The sequence below is a fragment of the Siphateles boraxobius genome, unplaced genomic scaffold (assembly GCF_051911475.1).
Source record: "Siphateles boraxobius isolate OS27281-9 unplaced genomic scaffold, OSU_SipBor_1 35, whole genome shotgun sequence".
In the NCBI taxonomy this organism is placed as follows: Eukaryota; Metazoa; Chordata; class Actinopteri; order Cypriniformes; family Leuciscidae; genus Siphateles; species Siphateles boraxobius.
In genome coordinates, this window is record NW_027508975.1 from 3,462,501 (window position 1) to 3,479,309 (window position 16,809).

Consider the following 16,809-nt stretch of genomic DNA (forward strand, 5'->3'; position numbering starts at 1 on the left):
TTTCTGCATTTTAAGATTTTCGAAAAACATAATTCTCTATGATTTATAAGCTGTTTCCCTCATGGGGATCCAAAAATGTCAAAGTCAAAAATTACTGTTATTACTATCTTTGTGGGGACATTTGGTTTCCACAACGCAGTTTTACCGGGTACACACACACACACACACACACACACACACACACACACACACACACACACACACACACACACACACACACACACACACACACACACACACACACACACACACAGAGAGAGAGAGAGAGAGAGAGAGAGAGAGAGAGAGAGAGAGAGAGAGAGAGAGAGAGAGAGAGAGAGAGAGAGAGAGATTATATTTCTTTAATTCAACCTATAAGTCACAATAATTGTCCACTGAAACAATGCTGTAATTTTTATTTAGCTCTATTACTTCCCAAAACTTCCAGGTATTTTAGTTTGCCTAAATATCCCTGCCAATATATTCTATATGTGATGTGAAATGAATCCCTTGCAGCATCACACTGACATTAATCACAAACGCTAATGAAAATGATTAGTTCCTCCTTTTACTGAGCGTCTACTGTTCCAGATCCCATATTCCTGACCTACCAAGACTCTGGTCTGGTAATGAACCTACATTATGCAACGGGTCTCTGGCCCGCAAATGTGGTGCCAGTGAAGCTGGCCTGCTCCCAGAACCACATCTTTAAGGGAGTCATCATGCCACGCCATGCACAGACTGGCCACAGAGCATGATTAAACCTCATGACTTCAAACTTTCCAGACCCTAGCCTGTCAAAATGAGCAACTCAACCCAGGCAATGAGCTAAACTCACTTTTCAACAAGTCACAAAAAAGCGATGGCATATTGGCGAAAATTCTTCGATTTCAAGAATTAAGCACTTGGATAAATTTGTCTCAAATAAGTCATGTTTTCATTCAGTATTAAGAACAAGACATTTATCACAAGCTCGGCGATAAAATAAACCAATTTATATCGTTCAGCAGTGAAAAACACTTATTTGGAATACACGAGAAACAGCCCGGAATGACACTTAAATGATTTAATAAAGTATATCATGTAATGTTTTTACTGTAAGTACACAATTCATGTTTTTTCATAGCAGCAAAAGTCTGAAGGCGTCTGCAGTTTCTATTACGTTGATGTGCTAAGAGTGCCCCCTAATGTTCCCTGTAGGACATAACCAAAACAACTCATTCAATCAGTCACAAGAATTTTGTTCCATAAAATTGCAGCAAATAAATTATAACATAATGTAACTTTCTTATAAATATAATCTTTGGACATTTAAATTTACTATAGCTAAATTTTCATGCTTAATTTGAGACACCTCAAACAAAGGTAAACAAGGTTCTTGTAGGTAAACATGACTTTTGAAATGAGATATATATATATATATATATATATATATATATATATATATATATATGATGTATAATTTACTTGAACTGTAGTGTGTGTGTGAGAAGCAAATCAGAATATTACAATGATTTCTGAAGGATCATGTGACACTAAAGACTGGAGTAATGATGCTAAAAATTCAGTTTTGTCATCAGGAATAAATTACATTTTTAAAATATATTCAAATGTAAAACAGTTATTTTAAATTGTAATAATATTTCACAATATTGGTGTTTTTCTTTTCTTTTTGATCCAATAAATGAAGCCTTGATGAGCGGAAAAGACTTCTCTCAAAAACATAAAAAATAAAAACATAAAAAGTGTGTGTGTGTGTGTGTGTGTGGAACTGAAATGCTTGAATAATAGAAACCCTCTGGAACAGCTTCCTAGGACCACCCAGACCTCACCTGACTCTACAATGATCCTAGAAGTTCCTAGGGAATATGGGACTTTCAAATTTTGTGTGCTACATGGCAAAGGTTTAACCGTTCAAAGGAAAGAAACAGTATCCCATCTGATGCTCAACACACATCAGACGGCAAATATTATTATAGTTGCTCCGTGGACACGGACCGTATTTTTGGCTGAGGTGGTTTCATGTATCTTATTATGTGGCGGTAGGAGAGGAAAATTGTAATCATCTGGGTCCAGATTGGCATGGTCCACCTACCGTGAAAGACATTGTATTGTCTGATATCAGGTTTTTTTTTGACTGGCATCCCGTCTCTATCCAAACCATTTGGGATTCAGGCCTTTTTGGGCTTGAAACCAGAGTCAGATGATGGCGATGAATTCAAAGTCTAAGCATTTCAGCAAAGGGAGAAAAGACAGACATCCCCTCTAATGCCACCAATTAATTTTGACATTGCAGATCAAAAGCGAGTAAATGTAACAGTGTCTAAATGTGACATGACGGAGATGGAGGGAAAATTGCAACCATTGTTGTATGAAAGCGAATTTTTGGCTAACCTTTAGTTTTGTGAACACTGACACCCTCAGCTTTTCTCTTGTATAAAAGAGCTAAAACAACACGCCGGCATGAAGCGCTTCCATATGTGACCCATTCGCCCGGCACAACCAGACATCAGCGATTGAGGGCGAGCTGGTGCCGAATGGCAAGGCTATGGGCAAAAGCCTTGACTACAACTATCACGAGATCCTCTGAAAACTGCCATACATAAGACGCCGACTGAAACACACATCACCAGCCAAAACAGCGATATTAAATACATGTGCCAGAACACAGAATATTTGTAAGTGGTTAAATTAGGCCCCCTTTCAAGCATCATTCAAGGTGAATATGACTTGAGCTGCTCTTGAGAATGACCTGAACGAAAATAATTATAATCTCAATTAGCCTGACTGTTAATAAACATTGTCATCAAACACTATGATTATTTCAACTCTTGAGATATTCAGAGGTCAAACATTGACCCGATAACACAATTAATTAATTGAGTCAATATGCTTGCCTGGGATCAATTGACATTCACTCGGTTGTTTTCAACAGCTTGGTTACGGTGGTCTCTGCAAAGTCTCTGTAATGTCTTTCAGATTAGCAGTTAGTTAGAACTCAGTTTGCGTGCAATTAGGAACCATTACAGGACCACCACAAGTTTACCAAAAAAGCGACTGTAAAAAAGTGAATCACCACTTCCCACTGGAGACCCCCAGAGCTAATGGCCCTGAAAAATTCCAGCAAAAGAAGCCTAATGCACATACACACACACACACACACACACACACACACACACAGAAATGTACATGTGCACGTTAAATAGAGAAAGAGGGAGATTGTGAGAAACAAAGAACCACATCATTTCCATGACCTTCTGAACTGTTCAACTTCCTTGAGATTGTTTCCAGGACCGAATGCAGTACAGAAATTACAAAATTCAGGATCATAATGGTTGCAACAAAGTTCTATGGTTTTGAACCAACCTTAGGCCTCGTTATCTGTCATAAGTGCCTTTGCACAGCTGAAATACTTGGACTTTTTTTAACAGTAACAATTCTTATCGGTCGATGGTAATTAGCGGTAGAGCCTGCGAAGGCTTTTTAAGTCTTATGGCTTACTTGTAAATCCGAGCTCTGCTGATTTGGACCACATTTTATTGACAAAAAAAAGAACCACTTGAAATCGAGAAAATTATGACAAAATTAAATTTTTTGGGAGAGCTATCCTTTTAAACGATTCATTGGCTCACTGATTCACTGATTTAAACGGCTAGGTTCCAAGCAATTGTGAGGCGGTTTCATGAATCATTTTGACTCGTTAAAAATAACCTATTAATAATCACGGCTCACTTAGTGTTTGTTGTTTTGAGAATTTACTGTAGTAAGTTTTTATTTAATTTTTTCTGTTTCGTTGTTTATTGTGAGGCAGTCTGGAGTCGCAGAGAAAGAAAGCCATAAAGATTTAAAATGAAACGAGAATAAGTAAATGATCTATCTAAGTGAACTATCCTTTTGGATGAAGAACAGTTTCCACTCAGAACAGAGTGACTCAAAAGATCTAATGCGTTCTTTTATAAACTGTTTTAACAGATTAACATTTAATCACTACCTTTGCTCCACTCATGGATGCCAAATTTTTAGGGGTCATTTTCTCCAAATATGCAGTGTGAAACGTTGCAACAACAATGACAAAGAACCATAAGAAAGTATATATAACTGGATAGCCAACTTTCCCAGAACCCCCTAACGCACTGTCCAGTGGATGAGCCATGCCTTTGCAATGCTATCCACTCCCATCAGCCTTTAAGAATTACAAGTCTGTTCTTTCATACAAATTATGTCGCCGAGAGCCCACTGGAGCCTTGAATATGTCGTTCAGTGATTGGCAAGTAATTCGATTGAGTGAAGAACAATGTACACTTAGCAGAGACAGATCTCGGACCAACCAACAGACAAGAACCTGGACACATATCACACTACCCATATTCATTAGAGAAAAGCTGAGACGGAAACGGACAGTTCATTAAATTAAATTTCCCTAAGCAGAGTAACACACACATTTAGATTGATGTGAGACAAACTAAAGCTTGAGAGAATAGGCTTCTCAGAGGGGTCAAAAGTTCAGATGGGTCACAACCCCTGAGTGACCAGTTCTGCTGAGTCATGAGTCAATCATGTCATTTTAAGGTCTTTTGCTTCTGATGGTGAGATCTAGAAGGATTTTATACCACGAATGAATCATTGGCTAACAGGTTTGAGATCCATTTCCATCAGGTTTTCCAAGACCACCAGCCAAAATCTTTATGAAGCTGTATCTATCAAGGGATCAGATACTGCTGGAAGCACATGAGCTGAACCTGCACGAGACTAAACCTGCATCGTGGGCTAAACTGGGGTCATCACAACCAGCTGATGAACACAAAACACATGCCAAGCACTTTTTTGGATCCATCAAGGAGCTCTGACTCGACTGAGTGTGTTAAAAAAAAACTTCAAACAAGATTTTCTGACCTTTTGTACAAAGGAATTTGCATGATTAGTGTCACAAATTTGACTGATTAGTGACCTAGACAGTGTAGAATTCTAAATATTTCCCATTAATTTTACTTGTTTTTGATGTTTTAAAAATCCTAAAACTTGCTGTTTTGGTTTGAATAAAAGGATGATTGCTGCACTGTTAAATTTTTAAAGGGTCAGGTTTTTTGTCCATACAATGAAAGTCAATGGCACTCAGAATAACATTGAAAAAAAAAATTTGGGGTCAGTTTTATTTTCTAAAGAAATTAATACTTTTATTCAGCAAGGATACATTCAATTGATCAAAAGTGAGCGTAAAGACATTTATAATGTTAAAGATGATTATTTTAAAAGGTGCACCATGTAACTTTTTTGTTCAAAATTAAATTTACAATACACTAACTATCCTTCATCCAAAACGTGTTTTTGTCTTGCCCTGATTTACTATGGTAAGCCCGTTATAAGTGTTTATATTTTAGACCGAAATTGCATACTTACATTCACTCGCCCATGAGTGACTTATCATATCCGTAAATAGAGAAAAGTTGCTCCGGCTACTTTGACGAGTGTTTGGTGTGGCAGTGGCAGAGGTTAGTTGTGAGAAAGGTTGACATGGAGCAGCTAAGTCTCGAAACTTCAGGGAATCACGTTTTTTTTAAAGGCAAACAGTGGAGCTTCTGCTTGCAAAAGTCAACACGACAGAGCTCATAATAAAAGGAGAATCAAAATTGACTTGATATTTCAGAGATGCTGAGAACTGAGGGACTTCAAAATGTTGTAAAAGCGAAGCGTTTTTATTACTTAAAAGGCGAGTAAGGTATTTTATTGGACGGATAAATTGCCATATGTACCTCTCTAACAGAGTTTTTTTGTAAAGCATTATCTATTGTAAAGGGTCATTTCATATAGTTATTGTAGCGCTGTGTGTGCTGTATTTTATTGGGTAAAGCTACAGTAATGTCTTAGTCAGCTTTAGATCCTTTCCATCTAAACTGGTTATATCTCTTAAGTCTGGCAGTGAATGTTTTATGAGCAGAAAGATAACTATATTCATCCGCACAGTCACACAGAGCCAAAGCACAACCAAAACAATGTTCTTCTACAAAATGCATGCAGTTTTGTTTTTGTTTTCAACACATCGAGTGGTACTCGATGTGTTGACACCGCAGGAACCAGGGTCTAAATGTAGTTCTGGGTAAATATTTCCCCCTCCGAAAGTCCGTACTGGTGAGGTAGTACTTTTTTCAAAGTTCAGGAACTTTCAGGGGGTGGGACTTGTGCGCTGAACATGCTGATTGGTTGAGTTCACGCCGCATTTTGATTGGTTGACTCCACGCAGCATTTTATTTTAACTGCCATTTTTGTTGGAACCACGCTGTCCCACCATCCCGTTGTTCTATTGTGTATCCAAACCAATCGCGAAACACAACGCATTGGATAGTACTTGCATATCTAAAACACACAAAAGTGGCAAAAAATAAGTTGATGTAATCGATAATAACATTATTCACAACTCTGGTTTATTTTGATGGATTAATTTCTTACCAATCTTGTTCTTTCTGCCCGATGGCGCGCGTTCGTCCCAGCCGTCTCACGGTTAATAACATACGTTGTCTAATTTTATACCTAGCATTACAAGCTTTCTCAATACACTCGTCAGTGCTCGTCTCTTTTCTGCAGTTGTGTTAATTACCTCATTAGTAAGATCATAACATCACAAACAAAAGCAGCACAGCTTGAATCTCCTCCATACTTGTTATTAAAGTGCAGCTCAAAAATGATTACTGTCTGTCAAGACTGGGAGGAGCTGTCGCGCGGAGTTCTACATCACCAGACTAATTTGCATAAACTTCCCGGTACTTTAGACCGCGGTGTAAACGCAGAAAGCAACCAGTCCGGGGAATAAAGTTCCTGGGACAAATTGTCCTGGGTAGTTTCAGTGGAAACGTGGGTATAGTGTACCTTTAAATAAATGCAGCTCTTTGAACTTTCTATACATCAAAGAATCTTAAAAAGTATCACAATCATCACAAAATTATTAAGCGGCACACTGTTTTCAACATTAATAATAATAAGAAATGTTTAGAATATTTTGATTTCTGATCATAGTAATGATGCTGAAAATTCAGCTTTCCCAACACAAGAATAAATTACATGTTAAAATATATTAAAATAGAGAATTTTTTATTAAAATAATGCAGATTTGGTTAGCACGAGTGACTTCTTTCAAAAATATTAAAAAATCTTACTAACCCCCAAACTTTTAAACGATAGTGTAAGAATGGATAGGAATGCTCAATACAGGTATTAAAGTTTAGTTAGTCTAACAAATGAGTGCAGTAAAGGTCTTTGCAAAGCAATACTTTCTCAGTTTTAAAGTATCACATACAAACTGCTTTATACAATAGAAATAGTGAAATATTAATATAATGGAATATAATTATATATATGAAATATAATAGTGAAATGCCTTTAGGAGACATTTAACTATGCGCATCTATTACTAGAGTAAGTAGAGGGCATAATTAAACTGCTCTGGTTAATTTGAGCTTAAACTACATGCTGGTACAAGGGTCTCCGCAGGCACGGCTGGCCTTCCTGACAGTGTTATAGTGCAGTCTCGTGGTTGGGGGGGTTAACACCTGAAGTTCTTGGATCCCCCCAACTAAGAGAGAGGAAAAAAGAAAGAAAAGGAAAAAAGGCATCTGCTTAGTTTCACCAATCAATGGACGAAACCTCAACACCGGCCTGAACAAACACAGAATGCAAGCTGTAGCAGGTGGTGGAAAGACCTATTAAACCTTCCTCTCTCTCTTTCTCATGTGAGAGGTCTCACAGGGCCAGGGTCTCCCCTGCACACACAACCTGTACCTACAGACAGCTGCGAGCCCAGCCTGCATCTGTAGGCCGAGAGGAAAAAACAAATAAACTGTAGAGTGCGAGCGCTAAGGGCAACGGCCAATCAAAGGCTTGTCAGTGGTTGCACTTGCTGAATAAATGACCTGCCTTGACAGGAAATTCCACCAGCAATTTTAATTCTGATCAGGCTTCAAGGAAGTGGAAAGAATAAAAACACATCAGTTATAATGACAGGAAGTCTCCAATCACATGGCAAGCAGCTGTTGCCAACGTAGGGATCAAGGAGCCGTGAGAGGATGGAGGGATTCTGGTGCGAAATGCAGATGGAAAAAAAGAAGATGAGTTTGAGGGGAATGAGAGAAGAGAGGTAAAGCCTGTGTGTCGCAAAATACTCGCTTTTTTGTGCATCGCTTGCAAAAAAAGAGGAAACCAAATAGCAAAAGATGTGCTTCACATCACGACTACCGGCGATGTTATGCAAATACACCGAAAGGCGCTTGTTAAGGGGTTCCGTCCATATGGAGATGTTTAGGGTGCTTTACAAACCATCTGCATTTTATACCAGGCCTGGCTCCCGAGTCTGGGGGATGCAATCAAATTAGCCGAGCTCTATGTGAGCTTCATTTTAACAAGCCTATAAATTTAGAAAATGTAATTGAAATATGATGCTTTAAATATGATTGGTTTCAGATATATGATTGAAGCAAATGGAGTACATTAGAGAACACTTGTGGAAGAGGGCGGCTCAGCGCTGAGTGCTGTGTCGAGTTAGCGACTGTAGAAGCCAAGAAGTCTTTGTGGTAGGAACCACACTTAAACTAATAAGGAGAAATATCCTGACATTATTCTTTTACAAACAAGCAAAAGTGGCTTTGATTAAGCACTTTCACATTTCATAAATCAATCAACTCGAGGAGTTTTATTAATACGGTCTCGTGCTACATGAGGTTATTATTTAACCATTTATTGGTATTATGTTTTTGCGTCACGCAAGCTTAAACATAATTTTCAGTGTTGTTTTAAATATCGCTGTTCTAAATAATATATCCATGGTTCTAAAAAACATATTTTAGTGGTATCATTTCAAGTTACTGCTGCAAATGAAAATCTAATAAATTATTAGTTTTTTCCCCCTAAATGTTCTTTTTTGAAAAAAAAAAAAAGATAAAATTATATATATAATTTAAATACTTTAAAAAATTCAATATTTTTAAGTTACTACTCCAAATGGAAAATCTAAAAAATTATTTGTTGTAAATTTTCTTTTCTTTAAAAAAAACCCCGTAAAAATAAAATTATACAAAATAATAACAATAATAATATATATATATATGCAAAAAAATATATGCAAAACAATAAATGCATTATTTATGTGGTAAAAATGTTGTCAGGGCAAGGAATTAATATGAACTACTTTCCTGCTCAAGCCAGCACAAAAATAAATAAATCGTATTATTAGGTCCTGACTTTAAAGGAATAGTTCATTTGAAAATTAAAATTCTGTCAAAAGAGGATATTTTTTAAAAAATGTCAGCGTTTTCTCTCTCTCTCTCTCTTCACCACATACAAATGGAAGTCAATGATCACCAAAACTGTTTGGCTACCGACATTGTTTAAAATATCTCACTTATGGACAATCATACATGTTATGAACGACATGAGGGTGAATATGCAATATGATGATAGTTTTTTTTTTTTTTGGTGAACCGGGCCTTTAAGGAAGTGTATTGCTATTTAAATATAGATAGATTCTACAAAGGATTCATCTATAACATCCAATCTTTTGAAATGTCATGCACATGAACAGATAGCGGACCCAACAATCTCAACAGAAAGCCGAAAGTAAACTGGTAGCCCTCAGCAGAGGCGCAGGCACAACTCCAAGTGATGTTCTGATGATAGAAGCCATCTTGAATTACCCGTCTGCATCCACTTAAAGCCTGACTGAATGCCATTACTGTTCTGCCATTTCAAGCAGAGCCACTGATAGGCAGGCATCTCTTTTCAAAAAAGCCGTCCCCCCAGCTCCCCTCTCAGGAAATGGAGGCCGCGGCTGGTCAAATGAATCTTAATCTGCGCAGGTTTGGAGCTCTTCAACGGAACCAGACGGTCAGGATGACAGCCCACCTGACAGCCATGAAAATCAAAGCCCTTCACTGAGCAGCCCGTTTCAATTTCCGAGCTTGTCCTAAGCTGTTTTATCATGAAATCCCAAATTGCCTATTTTGATTGAGTACAGATAAAACTACATAAGTAAGTTATTGTAGATCTTAACTGTGACTGACAAGGTGAGTACATGTACATTTGTGATTAAATGTCTACATAAATATAAATATCACTTCACACAACGAGCAATTATAGTTCCAACTATAAATGGTGCTTATAAAACAACAGGATTTTTTTTTAATTACATGAACTTTTATTGAATTAAGCATAGGTTATGACCTCACACTGTAAATTGATTAACAGCATAATTTTTTTCTCCCACAATTCAAGTGGTTAGAGCTCAGAGTTGGGATATAATTAACTAAAAGCAATTCTGCTGCTAACTACATTTTTCATTAGTGTGACAATAACTCAGCTCCTTTCAAAATAATATAGCTTTAAAATAAGTAGCGGTGCAATGTGATAAAGTGCTGTTTTTAAAGTGCGTCACATTATATTATACACGCAGCTTCACAGCTGAACAAACCTGAATCGCACTCCTAAAAAGATTCATTTCAGTGAATCAGTTCATCAGAAGGTGCATGTAAATGAACTCATTCAAAAATGATTTACTTCTTATTATTATTGAATTAAATGCTAACGTTCATCATTGAGTGTACCACTTGGTTATACAAATCCTTTTTAAATTATTGTAAACTATTAAACAAAAATTAATGTTTTAGTTAAAGGATTCAAAAGTCTTGTGTTACTCTCTTCCATTGGCGAGAAGTGAAGCCCGCATTGTCCCGATATGGCGCTGACATCTTGGGACTTGAGTCTGCGCAGTTGCGATTTCGGGACCAGACATGCGCAGTAGTGAGCAGGAAATAAAGCCGCGAAATCAACGTCCCGCCCTCACTCTCGCTGAATCAATTACAAGCTCACGCCTCTGCTGCAGAACATCCCATTATGTCGGTGTGAAATAATTAATTATAGAAATTTAGATATTAAATTTAAAGCTCCAATCTCCTCAGTCCTCCAAAGATCCCGAAAAAAAGTCAGTTGTTGCTTCAGTGACTACTTTGCTCAGAGAACCTGTCAATCACAGCTGTCAATCATGTACGCCACAGCGCCGTTTTTATAGCATCAAATAACTAACTAAAAACAAACTTATTTTAAAAACAAACACTTGAAATTACATCAGCGTGATAAAAACTACAGTAAATGACAGAAACTATCTTTGGAAAAAAGATATGTGACGTGTAATTGAATTGTTTAGTTGGTCTCACGTCCCGTTGAATAACACGGGGAGGCGGGGTTTATGAGCTATACTTGGACCGGCCACCGGGGGGACGATCGAGACACTTTGGCTTCACTTTTCAGCTCTTGTGCGGCACGCTTGGAATGAATCAACACTTCCACTACAAGTAGTGAGCAAAAGTGATATCTGGTCTAGGAAAATCTTCACTCTTTTGTAAGTATATAGAGTAGATGTTCTTGGAGTCAGTTGTTTTATTTGTGATAACGCAATAAAACCTGCCAAATCGTGCAGACTTATTTTTTTCGCCTGGCTGCTATACAAAGAAATTATGAACACATGCATAAACAAGAGAGAACCAACAAAATATTAATAACTGATTATGTTGTAGTCAATGTATGCTTTTTCCTGTGAGCTTTTTGTTTTTCTTTGCATTATTTGTTTTTTTTTGCAAAATAAAATAAAACCTAAAAAAAATAATTTTGTCAGAAAAATACCTTAACCAAGTTTAGCGTTTTGTTCGTCCCTTATATTTAAAAGATTTAGAAAAAAATAAAAAATATCTTCCTCACATTTTGATGGTTTAATCGAACTTGTAGGGTCATTAAAAACAAAAATCCTCTCCAGACATCACTTTTGACCACTAAAGTATATGTAGTTGTCAATGCTGTCACCCTAAATGAGACCCTCACTATACTTATATATTATCTCACATCCATATTTTATTATATTAGTTAAATGTAATTTTAGACATTTTTGTTGGTAGATACACTACTTCCATTTGAACTTAGTTTAACCACTTTAGATTATGACAAGCAGCTTCACAAGCTACAGTAGAGTTTTAAAGAAGCATTCTCAACACTGTAGAGTGCAGAACATATAGAATATTACTGTAACTATCTACCTTCAGATTGATGAGCTGCTAGCGGTGTCTGAGTCTCTTTACAGTAGGAAACCAACTCTCTGGGCAGGAAATCCACCTGAGTTATCTTAGAAGGTCCCAATCTGTGCGTTCGGCGTCTGGGGAGAAAGAAAACTGCCAATGAATGTCCTGCAACATGACACACGTGTGCACACACTAGCATGCATGTTTAAAATACATACAGTGCATCATTAAGACAAAATACAATGTTACACCCAATATGCTGTAGGGCTCATTATTCGGGTCTATGAACAGATTGTAAGTTTGGATGACCCTCGGCTGACTGCTAGAACTAATGTTTAAAGCATTCTCAGTACATGGCATGGTGCATCAATCACTGTCACATACAGCCCTGGGCACACAGCTGGAGAGTGACCAGCTGAAAACACTTGAACCTGACAAACATAAAAGAAAAGCGGAATGAGATAGAGGGAGCGAGCCAGAAGGAGAAATGAAGAGAATGACGGAGAACAAGAGGAACAAAGAAAAAGTTGCATACACAATGGTACGCTACAGTACAAAGGCAGTGTAATACCACACACACACACACACACACAGATATGTAAATGTAGATTATCAATGTACAAAGAAATGAGAAATAGAAATTAGAAGGGTACTAGAACACAATCAGTCTAAAAAAGGCCCGTTCACACCAAGAACGATAACTATTATGATAAAGATTTTTAGTTCTAAAAATCTTTCTATACAGTATATAACAGAATAGCAGAGTCCACACCACAACTATAATGATATCCTTGGAATAATAAAAACACTGACAGCCAATCAGAATCCATCCGGCTTGAGCTCAAGCATTTAAAGCGGCAGACAAACAAAAATGTAACGCACGCTTACAATAAACAGAACGATATTGTCTGCTGGTGTGGACGCTAATGTAGTTATCTTTATAGTTATCCTTTTTGGTGTGAATGGGCCTTAACTCTGTAATATTATAATATTAATTCATATATTATTAATCAACATGCAGTTTTTTAAATCTATATCTATCTTTATAATTTCCTTGCTTTTTAAATGGTAACTTCTGACCATGTTTCAAAAGTTTTATGCTCACAATATACAGTATAAAAAAATAATACTTTCCTCTCAGGTCATTTTTATTTCAGTCTATATTTATAATTAGATGATGCCCATTAGCCATTCTTACATGCGTTGATTTGTCATTAAACAAAAATATTTTCCTATACTCAAAGCAACCGATTGACCAATCAAAATCAAATATTCAATAGAGCTGACTCACTGAATGTCTTAACACTTGCAAAACTTCATTTACTGAATATATATACTACTGTTCAAAGGTTTGGGGTCAATAAAACGTATTAAAGAAATTACATTGTATTAAATTGATCAAAAAGTGTCAGTAAAGACATTTATCATTTACAAAATGTATCATTGTTTTTTATTTCAAAACAAATTCTGTTCTTTTGAACTGGTTATTCATTTTAAACTGTAATATTTTACAATATGTATCTATGTATCAATACATCAATCCATCCATCCATCCATCTCTATGCTATGCATCTATCTATCCATCATCTATCTATCCATCCATCCATCCATCCATCCATCTCTATGCTATGCATCTATCTATCTATCTATCTATCTATCTATCTATCTATCTATCTATCTATCTATCTATCTATCTATCTATCTATCCATCTATCTATCCATCTATCTATCTATCTATCTATCTATCTATCTATCTATCTATCCATCTAAACTTTCAAACAAGACTTTGTCAAGTCAATTTTATCTTGACAATGTTTGAAGTAAAACGTGTTTATATAAAGTAGTCATATTTCTTTGCATTTAAATTTTAATTCTAAGTAATATTCTTTGCATTTTAATTCCACTTCATTTTTCAAATTTCAATTTCAATTTTGCATGGTTAACCCAATTCCAATTCAACAATTCAATCACTTTTTCCTGCACTAAATGTGAAAAAGCCAATACAGTAGGTGTCCAAAGAAATGCATGTACACATCTGCGTGTTGAAAAATGTTTGTACGTGAAAAATGTCAGCAGATTTGCATAAAAAAAGAGAAAGAAAGAGACAGAGAGGAGGAGATACCCGAGCTCAGAGTCAGCCTGCAGTTGAAGAACAGAGGGGTCAGTGTCCCACTGCAAGGTCCTGAAGGGGGCGGCAGGGGGTGTCACGCGGGGGACAGGAGGGAGAAAACATGCAAGATTAACCTCAGCAGAAACAACACCATCATACACACAAACATAAATATCATAGCAAACGCCATCAAACAACACACCGCATGCAAGCCAGGAGAGCAGTGTGAAAGGACCAATCAAATCAACACAGGGATGCAGTTCAAAGCAATACTAAGGAGGTTTAAGCGTCATGTACATATAAGATACTCATGTTTATGCACTTTCCAAAAGATAGATGGTAGAACTGGCATGTATGATACAGTAGAAGATGTTAAATTATTGGAGAGTATGATAACAGTCACTAAGTCTTTCTTAGGCTACAATATGAAGTATATTAATGCATCTACTATTTACACTTATTGCAAAGAAAATACTGCTATTTTTACGGTGTAAATAGAATATATTGCTTAGTGCCTAATTCAAAGTATCATCTGATATTATAAGTATGCCATAGTAATGCCACGGACAGTACTTTTTCGTAAAGGCTATGTTCATAAGCTCAACATTAAGAAAGATAAACAAACACAAAAATAGTATGTTTCACAGAGTGAGATATACTGTACATTAAGACAGATGTATATAAATGAAACATTTCATACATGACATGTGTTGGTTGGTGGCCAGAATATATTCCTTATTTGTAGGCCTATTCTATAAAAGCAGCACCCAAAAAAACCTGTAGATATTTTATCCTATATAGGAACAAGTAATGACAGGGTATTGACCTTGTAGACTTTTTCCCTCAACCTTCAGTACAAGTCACAAACATGCCTGTTATTTTTTTTTCCACACTAAACTTACACAGTCAGAGAGGTAGCGTGTCAAATTGGCACTGTTTTACCAGTGGTGACATTTAAAAAAAACATATTGTCATTCACATCATTGCAAATGGCTCCAATTTAACCATGCAAGAGGAATTGTTGAAGTCAAGGCTCAAGGTGACAGCAGGCATCAGGCAGTCACACCGGGGGAACGACCTAAACTGCTCTGCTTTTTTCGACTGCCAATGAAATACAGTGTGCGCTGACTTTAATAGCGGAGCGAACACAACCCCTTCAAAGGGGTTCATGAGATTCTGGGTTGTGGTTTTGTTTGGATGCATACCCTAGTGCCACTGGTGGAGGATAAAAGTTGTAGATGGAGAAAGTTCACTCAAAAATGAAGTCCAATTTTTATGAATAGACTCAATTGCTTTAGGGAAAGAAAGTTCTTAGATTTCATAAGGATCTCCTTTTGTGTTCCAAAGATGAACGAACGAAAGTTCATGGCATGCTATACATGACACGTTTGATTGATTCAATGACTCTCTTATAAAGACTTCACTTCTTTCATTACAAGAGGAATTTGACTGTTTGAAATTGAATTTGTGGATACCAAAGAAATGAATGGGAAGTGCGGTAAACTGAATCCTACCCGTTGAGCAATTGTCTGTGACCTCTTATAAAACAGCATTTTTTTCGGTGTAAACTCGAAAATGAGATAAATCCAAAACGAATGTTTAAGAGCAAACATGTTAAAGATTAGCCGAAGGGCTGTCGATTCATTAAATGATAAACCATTTTCCTACAAAAGCTTAAGTTTATTCAGGGTAGTGAAGCCTCTGCATCGACATCCCTTTTTTTTTTTAAAACAGCCTCTGGTCATTTTTAGTTAAAGGGTTAGTTCGCCCATTTAAGACATGAAGTTGTATGCAATCATTACCAGCACTATAGTGTATACACACTGACCCACTCTGTTGTCACCCCCCTGGTCCGAGTTCTGACCGCTGGAAGTTTTTGAATGAAGTAATCCCGGCTACTTTCCGGGGCCACAAAACTGTGCGTTTTTACGTGAAAAAAAGATTTGCGTTTCAAAGCTTGATTAATTTAACACAAAAAAACACGCCGGGCAAAATTCATATCTCAGTTTTAATGCGGCACTATTTTCCTTCCGTTTCTATCAATCCGCGCTGCTGTCAATGTCAACAGTGCGCACGTGACGATCAGCTCTTCCATAGTGTTTACACAATCGATCGACAACAAGGTAAAAAATATTAAATTAACAATGGTGCGAACTTGTAAATTCCCAGGCTGTGACAACAAGGATGTGCCGGGATCAAAGTTCAAATTTCATCGTTTTCCTGTATCAAATATGAATATGAGACAGCTTTGGCTGGTTCCCATCGGCTACTCAGCGGGAGCTAAATTATCTCGAATAAAGGATTTTCGTGTGTGTAGTGCTCACTTCAGCGAAGACGATTACATCTCCAACCAAGGAGGAAAAGGAAAAAACATGATTTTAAAGAGTTTTGCTGTACCAGTACCACGGGTAAGCTCTATTTACTAACTTTATGATCCCATGTCTAAACTGTACGGTAAACAAGATGATGTTTAGACTCCATTATAAAACACGTGAAAAGATGTGTAAAAAAAAAAATATATATATTGTTACAATTTGCTGTGAAAAATATTTGATTGAACACACCATTTGTCATTCATCCTGCCTCTTGCTACAGCTGTGGTGGGCCCAGCATCAGATTGGACAACTTCTCTGTCCTCTCGCTCTCTCTCTTCCCGTTCTTTGTCCATCTGCT

The 16,809-nt window shown here is 36.9% G+C and overlaps 1 protein-coding gene across 3 annotated transcripts in view; it reads right to left on the reverse strand.

Annotated features, from left to right (window-relative positions):
- The window catches only part of dync1i1a (dynein cytoplasmic 1 intermediate chain 1a), a 66,783-nt gene that overhangs the window by 44,756 nt on the left and 5,218 nt on the right, over positions 1-16,809 (reverse strand). For 2 of the 3 annotated variants that reach the window (XM_077196089.1, XM_077196090.1), the window contains exon 5: positions 12,045-12,160. In XM_077196089.1, the coding sequence (XP_077052204.1) occupies positions 12,045-12,160 (116 nt within the window). Of the gene's footprint in view, positions 1-12,044; positions 12,161-14,148; positions 14,209-16,809 lie in introns of all 3 variants that reach the window. The other variant, XM_077196088.1, reaches the window with a different exon arrangement.